This window comes from Dryas octopetala, chromosome 2 (assembly GCF_963921425.1).
Source record: "Dryas octopetala chromosome 2, drDryOcto1.1, whole genome shotgun sequence".
NCBI classification, from domain to species: Eukaryota; Viridiplantae; Streptophyta; class Magnoliopsida; order Rosales; family Rosaceae; genus Dryas; species Dryas octopetala.
The window spans coordinates 23,747,580-23,766,085 of NC_141367.1; the positions used below are offsets into that span (position 1 = coordinate 23,747,580).

Consider the following 18,506-nt stretch of genomic DNA (forward strand, 5'->3'; position numbering starts at 1 on the left):
CATATTGTAACCCCAAAAGAATCAGAATCCATCTGCCTGGAGGACTTTAAGTTAGAAGAGACATGACCAACTGAGCTCCTTCCATTCATTTCCTTCTTCGAAGACTTCATTCTCCTATTTACATTTTTTTTCTTCAATTGGCTGAACATAAGGTTTTGTATCCAATGGCAATGTATCCATCCCCATCAGCCGGGCCACAATGCTTGGTGTATTTTGTCTGGTACTTGAATGTTTGGATATTTCCTCATTGATCAATTTCTTCATTGAACTTTCAAATGGATAATTCTTTTTAGACCAATCTTTTTCCACCTGATACAAGTATAGAAAATTCATCACCAAAATACAATTAAACGTGATTGGAGAGAGAGAGAGAGAGAGAGAGAGAGAGGCCACTGCACCAAAATTTTATAAAGTATATTTTAATCATTCATTGAGTGGCGGCGGCTGATGGATAGTGGCTGCTGTTGATGGTGATTTTCGGTGGTGATGGTGTTGGGGTTGGGACGTGGTGGTGATGGTGTTGGGTTTGAGAGGTGGTGGTGATGGTGACTGATGCTGTTGGGGTTGGGTGTGTTTGTTCGGTATAGTAAGTATAATTTGTTGGGTGTGATATTGGGTTTAATTGGATTTCAGTAAAGATGGTTTAGAAAAAAAATGTTACAAATAAATTTTAGGCATAAATTCAATTTAGACACATAACTATATATGCTATTTCAACGGGGTCCACGAACTTTCAAATATTTCAAATATACACCTGATTTATTATGTAAATTGAAAAATAAAATTTCATCCATCAATTTATTGAGAGATCAGTTAAATGTCAGCTTGCCTTTTACTAACGGAGATTAATTGGCGACGTGGCACCAACTCAGCATACATTTTCCACCAAATAAGCAACACATGTCCACTTGACACGGGTCCACACACCCATCACCTATTTCCCGCTCGTCGAATGCTCTTCTGACCATTTAGTCTCCAAAAAACATCATGTTTTCCCCAAAATTCGAATATAAATCTCTCACTTGTGTTCAAGGAGCGAGAAAGAGTTGATGAGTTTGTGGACCCGTGTTAGGGGTTAGGTGGACTTGTGTCGCTCATTTGGTGGGAAATGAGCGACACGGGTCTACCTAACCCCTGACACGGGCCCACAAACTCTCTCTCTCTATTATTATTAAATTGTGGGCTCATGTCGCTCATTTGGCAGAAAATGTTTGCTGAGATAGCGTCACGTTGCCAATTAATCCCGGTCAGCAAAAGCCAAGCTGTCATTTAACTGATCTCTCAACGAATCAATGAATATAAATTCATTTTTCAATCTAGATAATAGATCGGGTGTATATTTGAAATATTTTAAAGTTCATGGACCCCGTTGAAATAGCTTATATAGTTATGTGTCTAAATTGAATTTATGCCTAAATTTTAAATTCGTAACAAATTTAGATCCGAATAGCAGCAATTAAAAGCATTTGGTTAACTTAGGCAAGGCAACTATTTGTCACTTCTAATATTGCTCTCGTATGTATTGCTGATGAGCTTGGACCATATCCAAACCGCATCCACATGTTAACATCATCATATTGCCTCCGCTGGCTTGAGAAAACCAAAAACATTGAGATTATAGTGAACCATGAGGCATTTGGGCAATATTATGGTCCATGAAATCTGAATTTGTATCTTAGACTTGTGCCCAGTTCTGCTGAGTTAATTAAAAATAAAATTATTTAGTGAAATTGTTTCTACCATCTCCATTCATCATTTAGTAACCTAGTATTTTCTCACTAGAAAAACCCTAGCCGCCACCCCAAAAGAAAAAACTCTTTCTTCTCCTCAACCTATCCATGGGGGAGGGGTGACTCTTGTGTTTTCACAGACTGCTCCTCCCCTCGCCCCTCTCTCCTTTGTTTTTGTTTTTCTTTTTCTGTGTTTTTATTTTTGTCCTTTGGGATACTCTCCTCCAAATAAGTGAGAGCGTTTCCATCTCTTCTTGCGAGAGTTTCTCCACCTCCCTTCGTGAGAGTTTTTCCTATTTGGTCTGTTTTGTGTTTTGATGCTTTCAGGTTTTCTCTGGCGCTCATCAAAAGGTGTTAGAAAGTCACTTTTTTTGCCAATACAGGTCATGTTTTCACCGATTATTATTGCCCGATCCGCCACTTTGCGCTATTGTCAACCTTGACTTAAAGATGTTGGTAGGATCATGAACCCAAACTCGACTAGTTCGCTAATTCTTACAGTGCCTCTCTGGCTCCGTTTGGTGGCTATAATATCAACTCGATGCCGATGTTATGAGATCTTGAAATTTCTGTGGGCTTTTCTGCTCCATTTTTGTGGGTTTTGGTTTTCTTGTAAGCCTTTAGGCTCATATTTTGTATTATTTCTGCCTTTTTGGCTGTTTTAATGTAATGATATGCTTTATTCAAAAAAAAAAAAAAAAAACTCATCATTTAGTAAACTATCTTTCTAACGGAGAGATTCGAGATTCAAAATCCCAAATCATAGATTCTAAATTTGGAGCCACGACCATGGACTCTAGACCCACAACGTTGGACCACGGACCCAAATTTTTTGTTATATAATTTATATTTGATTCCATTACAATGATGCGCAATATAATGAAATAGATTTTTCATTCCATTCCTTATTCTCATCTCCAATCAAATAACGAAATGATTTCATTCTCATTCATATCCCATTACATTTCACCAATCAAACACCTCCTGACAAAGAGCAGCTTTGGCAAAGAGAGTTGTTAAGGCAACTCAACAATCATGATGTTCAGAACGAGAAAAAAAGTACTGATATCGGGGAGCAATAAGGACATACCAGGAGTACAAAGTCCCACTAAGTAAAGATGTTTTAACTTTTAAGACCAAAATTAAATTATTATTTATTGGTTAATGGTGATCCTCCGTTAAAAATAGAGAGAAGTGCAGTCAATTTTATCGGTCTTTCTGAGACTAATACTGGTAGTATTTAGAATTTTTAATTAAGTTCTTTTATTTTTCTTCTTTGACGGCTGCATGTTAGGTTTTAATTTCGAAATTTTGGGCAGACAAAGCTCACTCTACATCCTAAAAGGGAAAATACTCTTCAAATAAAGGGAAATACCTTTCAAATTGGGAAAGGACTTTATTATAAATTAAAATAATTTCTTATAAATTAAAATGACTTTATTATAAATTAAAATAATTTTTTTATAAATTATTATGAATTAAAAAGATTTTCTTATAAATTTTAAAACACCTTCGGTTATCTAAAAACGGTTTTTCTAAAGAATTTAAGCCCAATTATCTCTTAAAAATATTAATTTAAACAATCAATCTAGTCAGTAACTAAATGAAACCACATCAAATTGAATAAGATTGGCCAGCTTTTAATTTTATGAAAACTATGATTTCATGTTCGAATTCAATTTTAAACACACCTAAGAAAACAACCATCCATTAATATTCTTTGTTGGGTCATTGACATTCGATATTCAAAATTCATTCACTATACAAGGAAAATGGCACTAATAATCCTCCTTTAAATAAAAGTGTTATTTACACGGGTTCTTTTAAATGTTGAGCAAGAATTACAAAGAACCATTTCAGTTTCTGTTGACAAACAAATTCGAAATGACCACTTAAATTCAGCTGAAATTTTTAACAAAGCTCCAGACTATAAAAGATACTCGGAATAAAAAATATAATACAATAATCAGAGGGTAATTACCAAAACAACACTAATTCTTTTCTTTGCAATACACCAGAGAATGAGTTTTCCAAATTTTATATTCACTCAACAAGGCAAAACAAATCCCCGACTCTTCAGAAAAATACTCATACAGACTACGACTCCAAATTATAAAACATCGAACCAACCCAAAGCTGCATTCAAGAAACCCTCACTAGCACATTCATTCAAGGGCCCTGTTTATGCAGCGAGCCTCTAGGACACTTCCATAGAATTTCATGGTACAAGGCAGTGATAATGATCCCTGCCGACCACCAACCAAAACGCCATATGCCATGCCATAACTGAATCCATCCATCTCTTATTATTTGGCATTGTAGAATAAACTGACCCACCTTGGCACCTCTGACCACAATGGACACTGGACCAGACCGAAACCAGACACACAAGATGCCCTGACCCAACCCCGACTTGACCCCAACATAATCCTCATCAGGAACTTCTGCTCCGTCTAGTTAAATGTTCCTGCAATTTTAGAAAACCAAAACAGTGAATAATAGGGAACCAATTACTTCTTAAGTTGTTGCTGTATCTAGGTTTAACATCAATCATTACATGCTGAACCACATCAAACTCAAATGGGTTTGCCTACCTTCAGCTAAAGTTGAATCCACCGGATGGAACTTGAAGCTCATTCCCTCCAAATTGGAAGCCTGGCTGGGAACCATCTCCTGATGGAATTGTCTCATCGTCTTCTTCCAACCAATATGTCTCGAGAATTTTAACTGCCTTCTCATAGATCTCATTGTTGTCGTGACTCTGTAGATTTTCAATCTTTTCTAGACCCTCAGCATCATCAATCATCTGGGCATACAGGTTAACTTCTCCACTGTTACCCAAACTCTTTTCAGCTTCCCCTACCTTTAAAATATTCTCCAACCCTTCTAAACAGACGGTCACAATTCTTGGATCAGGGCATAGAAGAAGATCACACAATGGTTTTATACAGCCTTGACTAACCAGGTACCTGACACCCATAAAAGAAAAGGTGAATTTGATAAGTACACCTCTATAACAACAGAACTAAGAGAGCCGGAAGACGAATTTTCAAAGATGACTTACTTAATTTGCCCATTAGTTCCGCCAGAAGTAGCATTTGAGATTGCCCATGCAGCCTCTTTCTTTATGTCAAACTCAGCATTTTGGAGCAAATTGACCAGAGGGCCAAACAAACCAGCTTCAATTACAGACTGCATTATATCAAAAATGTAATTAATAAACATGGATAAATAACTTTCATGAACATAGTATGCAAGTGATAATTTTTGAAAGGAAGCACTTCTTTAAGACACGCTAACTCAAACGATCAACCTTTGGATACATGCAGCAAAAGTGATAATCATCTGCTTAAAGTTAAAGTTCAGCACATAAAATCAGACCTCATATTTAGTTAAATGGATTTTTCCCCAAAATTGGGTGCATACTTAGATACTAGCAAAACAAACCATCCATTTCAATGTTAGGTGGTACATGTCATGTTAGGAATTAAGAATGAATGCAAGAATGTCATAACTGATATAACTTCAGAAACCCCAATGTTTCCACAGAGAACCATTGCAGCAATATACATAAATCCTTGATAAACAAGAAATTTCTGAACGCATACAACAAATAGAGTGGAAAAACATGCATGGCCAACATGAGCCATGACAAGAAGCAATACAATTTACCATTGTTATTTTTGGTAGACCTTAATTTAAAAGTATTACCTGTATCTGTTCCTTGTTTCCAGCTGTGATGTTTGAGATTGTCCAGCATGCTTCTTTCTTGATGCTCTTTTTATGATTATGAGTCAAGAGGCTCATAAGGCATGGGAGTGCGCCATTGTTGATAATACACTAGAGAAAAGGATTGCTCATCATAATCATAAACAATATTGGTAGCAGATTGAGAGCACATAAAAGGTGACATTACAAGATGTCAAAGTCATTAGAATCAGTTATCAGTATGGAGCTAAAAACCATTCTCAACCTTAGCATCTTGCTTCAATATGTTTCAACATGACAATTGCTTTTCATTTTGCGTATGTAAAAAGTATATGATAGTATATGCAAATTGATAACTCAAACAAATAAACGAAAATTTAAGTGGAGAAAACAAAATCAAGATTGATACCTGAGTCTGAAAATCATCTCCTGTCACAATATTACCAACAGTGCGAAGTGAAGGAATGAGAACTGAAGGAGATGGATGCCTGAAGCAACAAACAAAAAAAAAAATTTAAGCCATCAACTTCATGGACATAAAAAAAAAAAAAGAAAAAAAAAAACAATTGCACAGGAATCAATAAAATGCAACACTCACAAGAGGAGCTGCACAAGCCGGGTGCATACACCTGCCTCAATCACAGCTTGAATTTTGTCATTCGTACCATCAGAGAGATACGAGAGTGCCCAACAGGCATCTGTCAAGACTTCTTCATCATTGGAATGAACTAAGCGCTCAAGAGGTGGAAGTGCTGCCCTCACCTGATAATGAAACTACAAAGTTAACAAAACACCAAAGCAATAATCAAAGTAAATTTACTTTAAGCCATAACAGTGGGGAGTACAGAAAACAGACCTGATCAAACTGAGGCTGTGGCTTTCCCCTGCAAAAGTTAGATAGTGTCCATGTGGCATTCCTCAGCATTGAAAGCTTTGCATGCTCATTCAACTGAGCCAGCAATGGCATCAAGGCTCCGTTGCTGAGGACAAGATCACGGCATTTAGGGGAATCACCAGCAACATTTCCCAATGCCCACACAGCCTACAATTTCAGAAAGAGTTCAGTGTAAATATTCAATCTCTCTTTGGTTATTCTTAATAAAAATCAGACAATGTATGCTTGGACAAACAAACAGGGTAAAAAAGTATTTAAAATATACCTGCTCCCTAACATCATCACTCGGAGAACCAAGAAGCTTTACAAAGATTGGGACCGCTCCATGATCAATCACCACCTTGGTGTTCTCTGAAGTTCCTGAGGCTATGTTTGTAAGAGCCCAAGCAGCCTCAAACTAGACAAAATTCAACAAGAAAAAAAAATTCAGCAAAAAAAATTAAACCACACCAGTCAAGCAACAATAACAATGCAACATAGAATCAAATCCGAACCTGAAGCTGCGGGAAATCCTCCCTGACGAGGAACTCAACAAAGCGAGGAATTACCCCAGACTGAATAACTTCTTCAATTGGAGGGCTTCGTTCTACAAAATTAAAATTCGGATTATAATTACGAATACCCATTTACAATTTAAACACAAAAATTAAACAAACAAACGAAAAGAGAAGCTCAAAGACAACACAATGGTCCTAAAATGTAAATTACCGATAGAAAGCAGTTTTCGGAACTGCGTAGTGGCCTCCAGCTGCAAATTATTGTTGTCAGACCAAACCCCAGCAATCATCGAAGGTAGACTCTCCAACTGCAACCAAATTCAAAACCCATAAATAAGATTTAAGACAAACAAAAAAAGTAACACTAAGTAAAAACCTCACCCTAACCCTATTGTTCAAAACCCTAAATCAAACCCTAAGACTCTAAAATCGGATCCATTCAAAGCCACAAACGAAAAGATCGGCGACAAACTCTATTGTAAACCCTACTGCACCTTCTTCTCGAGGTTCGAGGACTGAACAGAGGGCGCGAATTGCTGAGCTTGGAGGCCTTCGCGACGCTTCTTCAGCAAGCTCTCTTCGCGCTTGCTCTTTCGGATCTCGACCATGTTGTCCTCTCTCCTGCGGCGGCCCTCCTCTGCGTCCACGGTCACCTTGTACCGGTTCCGGCGGACCTCGGTCCTGGCGCTCGGCCTCAGCGACATGTTGTTTGGCTTTGACTGTGTGTCTCAAACAACAACTGGTTGTGGCTCTGTGATTTGGGACCAATCAATCGGTCGGAGACGGAGAAGAGAAGAAGAAACCCCTAAGAATTATGGAATTTTGTTTGAGTATTCGAAAGAGAGGGACTACTGAGGCAGAGGGTTTGTATATTTAGGGGTGTTTGGAATTCACAAATTTTTCATTCTGGGGTAGTTTTAATAATAACCGCGGTTAAGCGATGATTTTTAGTTTTTTTTTGTTGGGAAAAAAAATCCCAATAAAATCGCTTGCTTTACCCTTTTTGGTTCTATTTAGGGGTTTTTAGGTTTTTTTCTTTTAATGTTTTAGAAGAAAGAGGTTTTTTTTTCCTTTTTGTTCTTACTTGTTATTATCTTTTGGTCAACAGAACTTTAGTAGTGAGATGAACCACAAACAACTACGAACTTATAACTCTTATGGTTAATTAAGAACCTTTATCCTTACATTTGAAATCCAATTGAAATTTTGAATTCAAGTCCTCTCATTTTATAAACAAAAAAACCACATACAACATCTTTGAAAAAAGTACCACATATTCTCAATTGTTTGAGTGAAGTATCTATAATTGAAGGTGTAAGTTTTTTCTTATAATTATAGATGAAATGATTGAAAATTTTGAATTATAAGGCAAAGTTTAAGAAAGAATAATAGTTTAGATATATTTTTCGGGCACAAATTTAGATGTTTTTCTCACTACATGTGAAATTTGCAGGGCTGGGTCGATATCGATAACCGAACCGCCACCCCACGACCGACCACCGAACCGCACCCCACGGAATGGCAAACTTCGCAACCGCAATCACTACCGACGGCTTCGGATGCGGTATTTTCGGGTTGGTGTGATCGGTTTCGGTGCTTGAGACTTTACCCTCTATCTCTCTGCAACTCCAACTCCGACCAGTCACCTAACTGCTGTAACTCCAACTCTAACGCCTACTGCAACTCCGACTAGTCACCTTTATCTCTCTACAAGGTGCTAGTCCAACCACTCAGCCCCGGAGCTTCGCTTAGGAGACACCACCGCGTGTAGCTCCCAAGCGTCACTGTGGCACACGTGCACCCACTCCCGGAGCTTCGCCGCTGCCAATCCAGAGCTCACCATCCACCTTCGAGATGCTCACGAGGAAAAGATTAGAAGAAGAATAAGAGAAGAAAAGATTAAGAATAAGAAGAAGAGGAGAAACTAAAGGAGGAGGAGGAGAAAGAGAAGAAGAAGAAGTGTCGGTCGGTTCGGTTACACCGATGGGTAAAGCATTCTCAGACCGCTGCCGCCACCGACACCTTCGGTTCAATAGACATACCGATATCGTTGGAACGGTCCATTGTCGGAGCGGTTGCTGCGGTTTTCGGTTGCGGAACGGTTTGAGCGGTTGGTCGACCCAGCCCTAGAAATTTGTACATGAAAAAGTACCAATTTGTGGAATAGAGGCATTATTGTAGGATTATGTGACCTCATGTTTGTTAGTATCATCAAATTACTATTTTATCCAAGACCTCCCAAATTTCATCTGATTACAATCAAATTGTATTTTGATGGTGATATTTCATTGACAACAGTGGCAATTAATGTAATTGGGAACCAAGGCGGTGCGGTGTAGAGTATTCATCAGGCATTTCATATACTGTCCTAGTGTCCTGTAGTGACCTGTCTATATCAATTGAACTATATACAACAATAGCTTTCCTATGTCTGACCAATCTTGAATTTCACCAAAAAAAAAAAAAGAAAGAGAAAAAAAACGTTATCAACAAAATTAAATGTTATTCCCATTTGTGTATAATTTTACATTTGTTTTCACTATCACCAACTTGCAAGAGATGGAGAAGGAACCTGTTCATTTGGGTTAGCTAGAGGCACAAAAACAATCCTCTGCTTTACAAATTTGAGGACTTGCTAAAAGCTGGTGGAAGTACAACTGGTGATGGCTGCTCACTCTGGGTTTCTCTGAAAATGGGGTTCTCTCGTGGAATGGTTGTGATGGTGGGTGATCTTGGTGGAGGAGATGCAACATAACGTGCAGAGGCCTCAAGCACCTCTTGCCTCACATTTTCTTGCTCTAAGGAAATTCTCTGTGCACGCAGTGCTGTCAAGTATAGTCCAGCGGCAAGGAACACAGTGGTCAAGGCAAACACTCCTGCAGCAGAGAACACACCTTCTCTGATCACAAGGCAACTGGGTCTTGGTCTTGACCATTTCTTCAAATGGCCTGACTCCACACTAAGCCCAACCAGCAACAAGATCTCCCCAACAGCAAAAAACACCCTAAATACCCCACACAAATAGTTTTTGGTTAATTCGCCATAACAATGTTATGTTGTTAGTCTGTCAATCTGAATTATTGATTAGATGAATTCGTACTATTTACAGTTTGACAACATAACATGGTACAAGTGAAACGTGGAGCATATTATGATGCAAAATCAATGGACTGGTTACAGCTAAAGAGAGAGAGACTGAAATGATTGGCATACCAAGCTGTGAGAAAGAAGAAGGCTGCTTGCCATTTCAAGGTCTTTGCAGAAGCTGAATGACGAGGCTCCCAAGTAAGCAAGAATATTGATGGTGGGGAGTTACTAATTGCAATCAACATGTACATATGTTCCACCAGCATCACAATTGCCAACCCCAAAAATGCACTGGCTGCACATAACAGTGGTGTTTTCCCACTACTACTATATACACATTCATACTTTCCTCCATTCCCTTCATCACTGCTGCTCTGCAGCCATGTAACCTATGCAATCATCATTAACCACAAAGAGTTTTAGATTTTGTAAATTTGTAATGTGTCATAGTGGAATTGGCAAAAACATTTTCATAATTGCCAAGCAGTACCTGAGAACGAGTGGCTTCAGCAATTAGGCATAGAATGAAGCAAAAGAGGCCACAGAGAATGGTCAAGACCGTGAGGAAAGCGCCTGTTTTGCTACCCAAACCGGTGCTTGGACAACTTGGCGCAAGGTCTGCATGTGTGACTACCTTTCCCTTTGGCATTTTGGAGTCTAAAACGGCTAGAATTCATGCAGACTCAAGAAGAAGAAGAAGAAGAAGAGAAATAGGGGGAGGGTTTAATTGGACTGAGCAAACGAGAGAGGGAATTGCAGAGTTGCTTGGAGCAAAGGTTGCTTAAAACTTAAAAGTTAAAGATTCGTGGGTTCTTAAAGACTTAACTAGAAAGGTATTCTGCTCATTTCTTCAATTGTTCATATTAGAACTGATTCTTATTTGGTTTCACTTTTATCATTCTGGTAATTAAAATTTGAGAAAGCTTTTGGTGCCTTTGCCCTTTGGTATTATATATAGTAAAAGTAAATCCACATATGCAAATCACACACTTGCATGGGATCATATTCAATTCGTTATATAAATGGCAACATCGATCAACTTCATTCATATGCAGCATTCCAATTTATTTTCTGAAGAGTTTTGCAAAAGTAAAATTTATCTTTTCTAAAAGTCCAAAAACGAGACATTAATGCATTTCTCTTTTCTAAAAGCACAAGAGCCAATGAGCCATGCATACACACCTAGCCATATCTTCTTTACCAGAAAAGAAACGAAAATGAGCTTCTGTTTGGATGAACTTATTCTTGGCCATATAATTTTGTTTCATTTCTTTATACTACCCAAAGTCACCTTTAAAACAAGTGTTGGTCATTCAAGTATATACATAGTAAGACGTTTTATATGGTTCAGCATCATCAAAGTGGTGCCTATCAGCATTGAAATGGTAGAATCCCCAGCTTTTGGAATTTGCCCACAATTAATTAAAGACCGACTGGCTCTTCCAACCTTGTTATAATTGCTTCCACATAGACCTACTAACATGATGAGATGGACGGCCATTAATTATTCTTCATGACCTTTGAAATTCTTTGATTTAAAGCCTCCAAATGTTGACAAAGAAAGGCATATTCAAAACTCCAAAAGCAAGCCCAGTTGTGAAAAAATGCCATAATCAAACTAGTAAACAACAAATAAATACAGCTGAATTATCGACCAAGGAAGAATATATGGGATGTTGGTTGGCATTAAGCAGTGGTTTAATGATTCCTTTTTTTTTTTTTTAGTTTAATAATAGGGATATTGTAGAGATTGTTGTGGAGGCCCAAAAGCTGCTGTGGATGACAATTCTCAATCACTGGCCCACAGCAGTTTTGGTGTTTGGTAAAGAAATGAAAAAGTGTTTTGCCCCACAATTCTCAACTCCCCACAGCAAAAATAGAAAGCAAGTTTGTAGGTGCTTTTGAAAGCTGCAGTGAATCACAGTAACAATGAAAATTTTATTTTACCCATAATACCCTCATTTTAGTAATTATAAATAGTCACAGCAGTTTTACATTATAATTTACCAAACACCTTCATACTGCTTTTTGTACTCACAACACTTTTGAAAATATAGTTTACCAAACACTCAACTGCTTTACTTCACAGCTACTTTACTTCACAGCTATTTTTTCTCCCAGCAATCCCAAACTAAATCACACATGCTTTTCTTTGTTTTCATTATATTGGCCACGTACGTACAACGGAAAGCTTTTCTTTTGTGATAGTAAAAAAGAAAACAGTAAAAAAAAGTTTGTCACTTATTTCTGTCTTCTATCACAATAAATTATTTTTTATTTTTTAGAAAAACCCTTTTTTGTGACATTTTGTTTACAACTGCTAAAGTGGCTGCTGCAAATACTAAATTTCATGCATACGACCAGTGTAGGGGACTATACGTTGGTGCATCTTTGGTTTCTTAACATGGAAGACAGAAAAAATAATAATAATAAAAACATATTCTATGAGTAAGAATTTGAGGAGGACATTCCTTCTGCAACTCGCAGAGAAGGTTCCTCCCTCTTAGCACTGGTTTCCGTACCATATTCCTTTAGATAACATCTTGTGTGTGTGACTTTATACATACAAGATAGGCTGATTGAACCCATGATATAAAAGTGGCCCTCTTCCACCTGTTACTGTACTTTGATGGAATATCAGCAAATATGAAATTTTAGTCTTCTCTAGAAGCAAACCAATGCCTATTCTCAGATATTCAGGAAGGTGTTCTGATCCCCAAAAAGTAATAACTGAAAGTTGATGTGCAACATGTAAAGGGCATTTGCTACAACACTGATCAATACTTTGCACAAACTCAACTTGTTTACCAATGCCATGATTGAAGAAATTAAAGCCACAAAGCATTTCATTTCCAGAGTTCACTTAATTCAAAAAAGGTGGGATGTGAACTCACTATATCTTATAAGTCAAGCTAAATACCAAACTGGAATGTATAAGAATCTAGCTCAGATCTTTGCTCCAGGAGGGAGGTTTTTCTTTCATTCTTTTTGTTTGGTATAATCAAATTTGGAAGGACAAAGTTGCACCACCGTAATGAACATTGAAATATTGACAAAGACAACATTGAAAATGAAAATGTACTGCTATTCCTTTGTTACATCTACAACTATTTCCAGTCTTTTACTCTGCATGTTCCTTAGTACATCTTCCTTCAAATTATCACCTCCCACTATTGGACACTCAGACAGCAAGGCCCTGAACAATGCCGTCGCTTTCTAGTAATTTCAACTGTATCTCTTGGCCTTCGTTCTTTAAGCTTTCCTAAAGCAGCACATTCATGAGAATTTCCAATTGTAAAACGAACAATTCCCTCAGCATCTTCCACCTCTGGTAGAATCAGTGAATCAGATGGACAATTATAGGCAAGGTCAATTGCGTTCTGTGTTGTCCTAGGAAGGTCTTTAATACGTGATAATACCATCGAAATTTGCTCGCAAGCAGCATCAAGGCGCTCCTCTGTTTCTATTGATTCTGTAAAAAGTGTTGAGGCCATGGACTCCAATAAATGAATCTTCTCTGAATTGTCTTTCATAGTAGCCGTCTGAAAGGTGTTAGTGGAAGAAGATGAACTGACACTACACCAACGGGTGGGTAGATATAGGTCTGGAATATGAAAACAATTATTAGTTGACAGGACACGAAGAACATGCCTACAAAGGATGCCTGAAAACTCGAACTGACAGCAGCTACAGCTAATGTGCTCTTGACACGGAACCCAAATCACTTTGCACCCTCCATCTGCCTGAGTATGGTGTCTGACCTGGAAACAACCTTCATCTACCAGAAGCGATGCATATTGTGGAGCCAATACAAGTTCCTCTTGAAGTTTGCCAAAGGCATAAGGAGTAAGGACAGAGGCCGCATGTGATTCAATTGGTGAACCCGTTTTAAGGCAGACTCTCTGCAGTTTTTGTTGCATCTTTTGCTTTGCCCCAGCCCGATCATTGTAATCAACAATATCAGCCACCTGCAAAAAGGATGTTCAACATGGTAGGCATGTTTATTTAATATAAGAGCAAAGGCTGAACAAGAAATAAGTGAGAAGGTTAAGAAATTTAATAAGCTAACCAAAGGCCAAACAAGAATTAAAAAAGAAAAACATATATGAAGAGGTTACCCACTTGCTCTACAAAACGATCTAGTTGTGACTGTGTGCTCAAAAAACGTTGAATAAAAGCATTAATTGACTCAGACTGACTTGTACTCATCATTCCTGCAAAAAAGTAATTCCTCAAAAAAGCTAAAGCCCAAAAAGTCCGCAGCGCATATAAGCTGATGACATGCTTATTTGCATGCAGTCCATATGTATTAACCATTTCCCCCCATCTTTCTTCAAAATCTTCCACCAAGTCCAGATTATAGAGCTGGTGAAACTCAGCTTTCCAATCATCATAACGTGATCCAAGAAGTACAGAAAACCAATCTGAGAACTTTGCAACGATATGCCAAATGCAAAAGGCGTGTTTCGTTTGAGGAGTGTCAATAGCAATAGCCTCCTTCAGCCACATGTTATGGTCAGTTAACATTGTCTGTGGAGCCTTTCCTTTCATGAACCCCAAAAATGTCTGTTTAAATATCATATAGGTATTAGGAACACATAGAAATTAGAGACCATAAACAAACCGAAACTCAGCAAGAAGAGGGTCAAAATAACCGCAAACTTTAAAAAATATTACAAAGAAATTATGTTAAGGATCCTTTGAACTAAGACCAACCACCCAACCTCATCATAACATAAGGCAGAAAGCTCGGTTACCTACATTGGACCTCATCATAACATGAGCCAGTCAAGGTCACATATCACAAAATCAATGGGTGATAAAAAATTTAAGATTAAGACCATAAAAGAATCTCTCTTTGTTTTTTTTTCTCTGTTGGTAAACAACCTCAATATATTAATTACCTGATCTATAGATAAAACTAGAGATAGAAGCAAATGCCAAGCATGAAATTATTTTGTTTTGTACCTCAAATAATAAATTAGGACACAAAGGCCTAATATTATTGAGGCTCTTATGTGGGAAAAAAAAAAAATCAGAAAGAAAACATTAGGGTGCACAATTCCATCAGGAATATGCCAATAGCCTTCTTACCTTCAGTGCCCAGGAATAAGATTGCATATTTTCATCCCGCAGAAGCACACACCCAAAGAAACACGTCATTCCATGATTATCCACTCCAAGCCAAATGCCCAACAGCATATCATAGGCATCCAAACGATGAGTTGTGTCAAAAATCACTGTGTCTCCAAATGCCTCATACAATTGAATAGATGAAGCATAAGACCATGCAATATGCTCCAGCCTGTTATGACCATCTATTTTAAATTCATACTTGAAATTAGGGTTTTCATCTTTCATCTTTTTGCACATTGCTATAAGATCAATTGCATCATTATCTCTGTTAACGTTTCTAAAAGACTGTAGTAGGTTTCTCACATCTATCTCTGTAAATGGTAAGCAACCTAGTTTAACACCTTTCTCCATCTCCATCAATCTTAACATTTGTCGCACTGACATCCCAGCTTTTGCAAACATGCAAATCCGACTCTTGTCATCAGGAGATATGGAACAGTAGGCGGGAAGGAGGCGCACTTCATTTGATTTCAATAGTTCATGGTTATGAATGTTGCTAAAGCCTGTAACACGCCATTCAGGGACATCAAAGTCTGCCCGCTTAACTATGCGCATATATGCTTGACAACCGCAGCGTGATGATTTGCGATTTCTTTGCATCTTTCCATCTTCAGATGGCTTCATCTGTGGATATCCACCACGATGACAAGTGAAATCTCTTCTTGTCACTCCCCGACCAACACCATCCTTGCCTCGAGTACGATGACGTCTAATTGAAAAGCCACATTGTTTTGCAAAACTGCAATAAAATTCATACGCAGCTTCTTGAGAAACAAATCTTTGGCCAACAAAGGGAACAAGATTCACAGAGGTCTGTCGTGACAAAATTGTGTCTTCTGCTGTTTCCTCTATCGTGCCAATATCATCTTGGGATAAATCTTCCATCACTAGACTTGTTCCTTCGGACATTCTTTCCTCAATAGATGAATGGGACTGCAGTTATAAATCTGCCAACAAAACTTTAATTGCTTAACAGAAAGAAAAGATGTAATCTAAAACAATTGTGAAAAGAAAACCAAGGGTCCAAAGACATGCTACCCAAAATTCTTCTACTCCCAAGAAGTGTAGGCAATATCAATGGGTAATGATACCATGCTTTTATTTTTTGGCCAACTTATTCAATCATATCAACCTTAGAGGTGAGAATAAAGAGGCAAGAAACCTAACAGAGTACTCAATTACTGTTTCTTCAATCCTTTCATAATTCCATTGGTTAAACAGCTATAATCTGCATGAGTTCAGTTTACAAGCTCGATACAGCTTAGCAAATGCAGCATTGGAGAGTCCAATAATGGTAGTATATATTTCAAATGGCATACCAGAAGAGATAAAACTTCAATAGGATATTATCACTCAGCATAAACATATGCATTACAACCTTATGCTCTTGACCAAACTAAATTGCCAATCCAATCATATAACACCTAACAGGCCAAAGTAGCATGATGTTGGGGCATTTAACATTCAATCAGAATCTATTTGATGGTACCATATAAACTTACTTGGAGAGCTATGATCTGCAACTCATTTGGAGTCCTCCAAACTCTCAAGAATCTCATATGGGTCTCTTCAAAATGTATTCTTCATCCCACAAATACAATCTGCTCTGCACATCTTCAACCTCCTCAACATCCAAACCATATCTCCATCCACCTAAATCCCAGAAAATACCCCTTACAAATAAAGCCACCAAACAATAAAAAATCAATCAAATGTATAAAAATGAGATGAATTCCTACATGTTTATCAATCCAAAAAGAATTTATTTTAATTGATAAATAAATGAAAGATTAGAAGAAAAAAAATACACATATATATATATATACCTGAAATGTGTACGTAACGGTCAATAACTAACTGAAAATTAAAGAGCGAGAGTGAAAAGAAAGAAAGTGGCGGGGAGGTGGAGAGGAGAACAGAGCGCATCCAAGGGAGAACGATACCCATTTAAGCAGAGGTGAGCTATCGTGCGCTTTATGGATGCACGGGGTTATCGAGCGCACAGGGATGTCCTTAGCCGTTGGATTGAGACGGGCTAGAACGGGCTTGCTTTGGGCCCGTGATTTGAGGGGGTTTGTTTGCTTACTGCGCACGGGATCAACGGCTGGCACGAGAAGTGGGTGTTGAAGTGTGCGCGTTACTGCTGGTGGCGTACGTTAGAGGAAACCCTAATTGTCGATAATCTCTTATGGGGTTGTGCACTGTAGACTCTGAGTGAAGATTGGGCCCAGTTGAAGATTGGGTCGAGTCTGTCGCTGCATGGGCCCAACTCACTCCTTATCAACCCATTCTTGTATATTCAACCCAACTATTTACAAAAAAACCATATCTAAATTTTATAATAAATTACTCATAAATTTAGTTTTTGAAAAATTAGGTTGCAGATGCATCTTTTTAGGTTGCAGATGACATGTTTTAGGTTGTAAATACATATTTTAGGTTGCAGATGCACGCAGATGCATTTGCCAAACGTTCGGTGAACAGTTTGAGTTTTTACTTAAGTTTTGAACAGGTTAAGCTTTGGCTTAACTTTCTTTTTTATTTTGAGTTTTTAATTAAAGCACCCTAAATTTTATGTCATTACGTTAGGTAAATGATGTTGGATGTCATGAGTAACCTATAACAAAAAAACTATTTACTTAACTATTATTTTGATATAATTGTTTGATTCATTAATCAATAAATATAATGATGAACGCTTGAATATTACTGTCGAGCGTTTAAACATTTATAAAGATCATCTCAACGAAAAATTATCAAAACATTTAAAAGTGGATCAAGTTGTTTTGTTTTAAAGGGATGGACATCTATCAATGGTGGAGCCATGATCTTCATCCAAGGGGGGGCATTATATAAACTTTTTTGAACACACAAAATATTTAGTGTTGATTAATAATATTTTTTCTTTTATGAGTATTCAAATTTTAAGAATGTTGTATAATAACTTCTTTTGAATGTATAATTATTTCTCTCAAGACATTCATTACAATAAAATCATATTTACATAATTAGAAGGAGGCGGATCCGTGACATTATATTTTTGACACAAGTTTTTAATGGAGTTCACTCCATATAGGATTTTAACGATCTGAATCGTCTATATTTTAGATCTTCAAAGATCATCCTTACAAAAAATTAGATAAATTGGAAACTATTTACCTACAAAGATTAAATGGTCAACAAAATAAACACATGAAATGTTGACCATTTAATTTTTGTAAGTAAATGGTTTTCGATTTACTTAACTTTTTGCAAAGATTATCTTTTAATGAAGTCCTAAAAAATGGACAATTTGTATCGTTGAAATCTTATATAAAGTAGACCTCATTAAAAACTTGTGTTAAAATATGTGTAAAAAATAAAATGTCATGAATCCTTCTCAGAATTACTTTTACAAACAAAAAATTCAAGAATCAACTTGTTCTTAATACATCCACCATAGCTCCAATATTG

At 37.4% G+C, this 18,506-nt stretch overlaps 3 protein-coding genes across 4 annotated transcripts; all 3 read right to left on the minus strand.

The window, feature by feature from the left end:
- Positions 1–3,655: 3,655 nt before the first annotated feature.
- On the minus strand, positions 3,656–7,702 carry LOC147294393 (importin subunit alpha-1-like). The gene is made up of 11 exons (XM_086231351.1): positions 7,325–7,702; positions 7,042–7,138; positions 6,828–6,919; positions 6,599–6,730; positions 6,295–6,480; positions 6,037–6,200; positions 5,848–5,926; positions 5,442–5,570; positions 4,795–4,922; positions 4,325–4,699; positions 3,656–4,197 (listed from the first exon to the last, which is right to left on the minus strand). The coding sequence occupies exons 1-10, from the start codon at positions 7,532–7,534 to the stop codon at positions 4,327–4,329; spliced, it is 1,590 nt and encodes a 529-aa protein (XP_086087477.1). The 5' UTR covers positions 7,535–7,702; the 3' UTR covers positions 3,656–4,197; positions 4,325–4,326.
- A 1,650-nt stretch (positions 7,703–9,352) lies between these two features.
- LOC147294394 (transmembrane protein, putative (DUF1218)) lies at positions 9,353–10,653 on the minus strand. The gene is made up of 3 exons (XM_086231352.1): positions 10,408–10,653; positions 10,044–10,306; positions 9,353–9,834 (listed from the first exon to the last, which is right to left on the minus strand). Exons 1-3 carry the CDS (start codon positions 10,564–10,566, stop codon positions 9,447–9,449), a joined length of 810 nt encoding a protein of 269 aa, XP_086087478.1. The 5' UTR covers positions 10,567–10,653; the 3' UTR covers positions 9,353–9,446.
- A 2,144-nt stretch (positions 10,654–12,797) lies between these two features.
- Positions 12,798–17,071, minus strand: LOC147294395 (protein FAR1-RELATED SEQUENCE 11-like). Of its 2 annotated transcripts, none has more exons than XM_086232289.1 (5): positions 16,880–17,071; positions 16,556–16,726; positions 15,012–16,000; positions 14,040–14,483; positions 12,798–13,885 (listed from the first exon to the last, which is right to left on the minus strand). In XM_086232289.1, the coding sequence occupies exons 3-5, from the start codon at positions 15,960–15,962 to the stop codon at positions 13,088–13,090; spliced, it is 2,193 nt and encodes a 730-aa protein (XP_086088415.1). In that variant the 5' UTR covers positions 15,963–16,000; positions 16,556–16,726; positions 16,880–17,071; the 3' UTR covers positions 12,798–13,087. The 2 variants fall into 2 exon arrangements, with proteins under 2 accessions (XP_086088415.1, XP_086088416.1); XM_086232290.1 differs by having other exon boundaries at positions 15,012–16,012.
- Between the last annotated feature and the right edge of the window lie 1,435 nt (positions 17,072–18,506).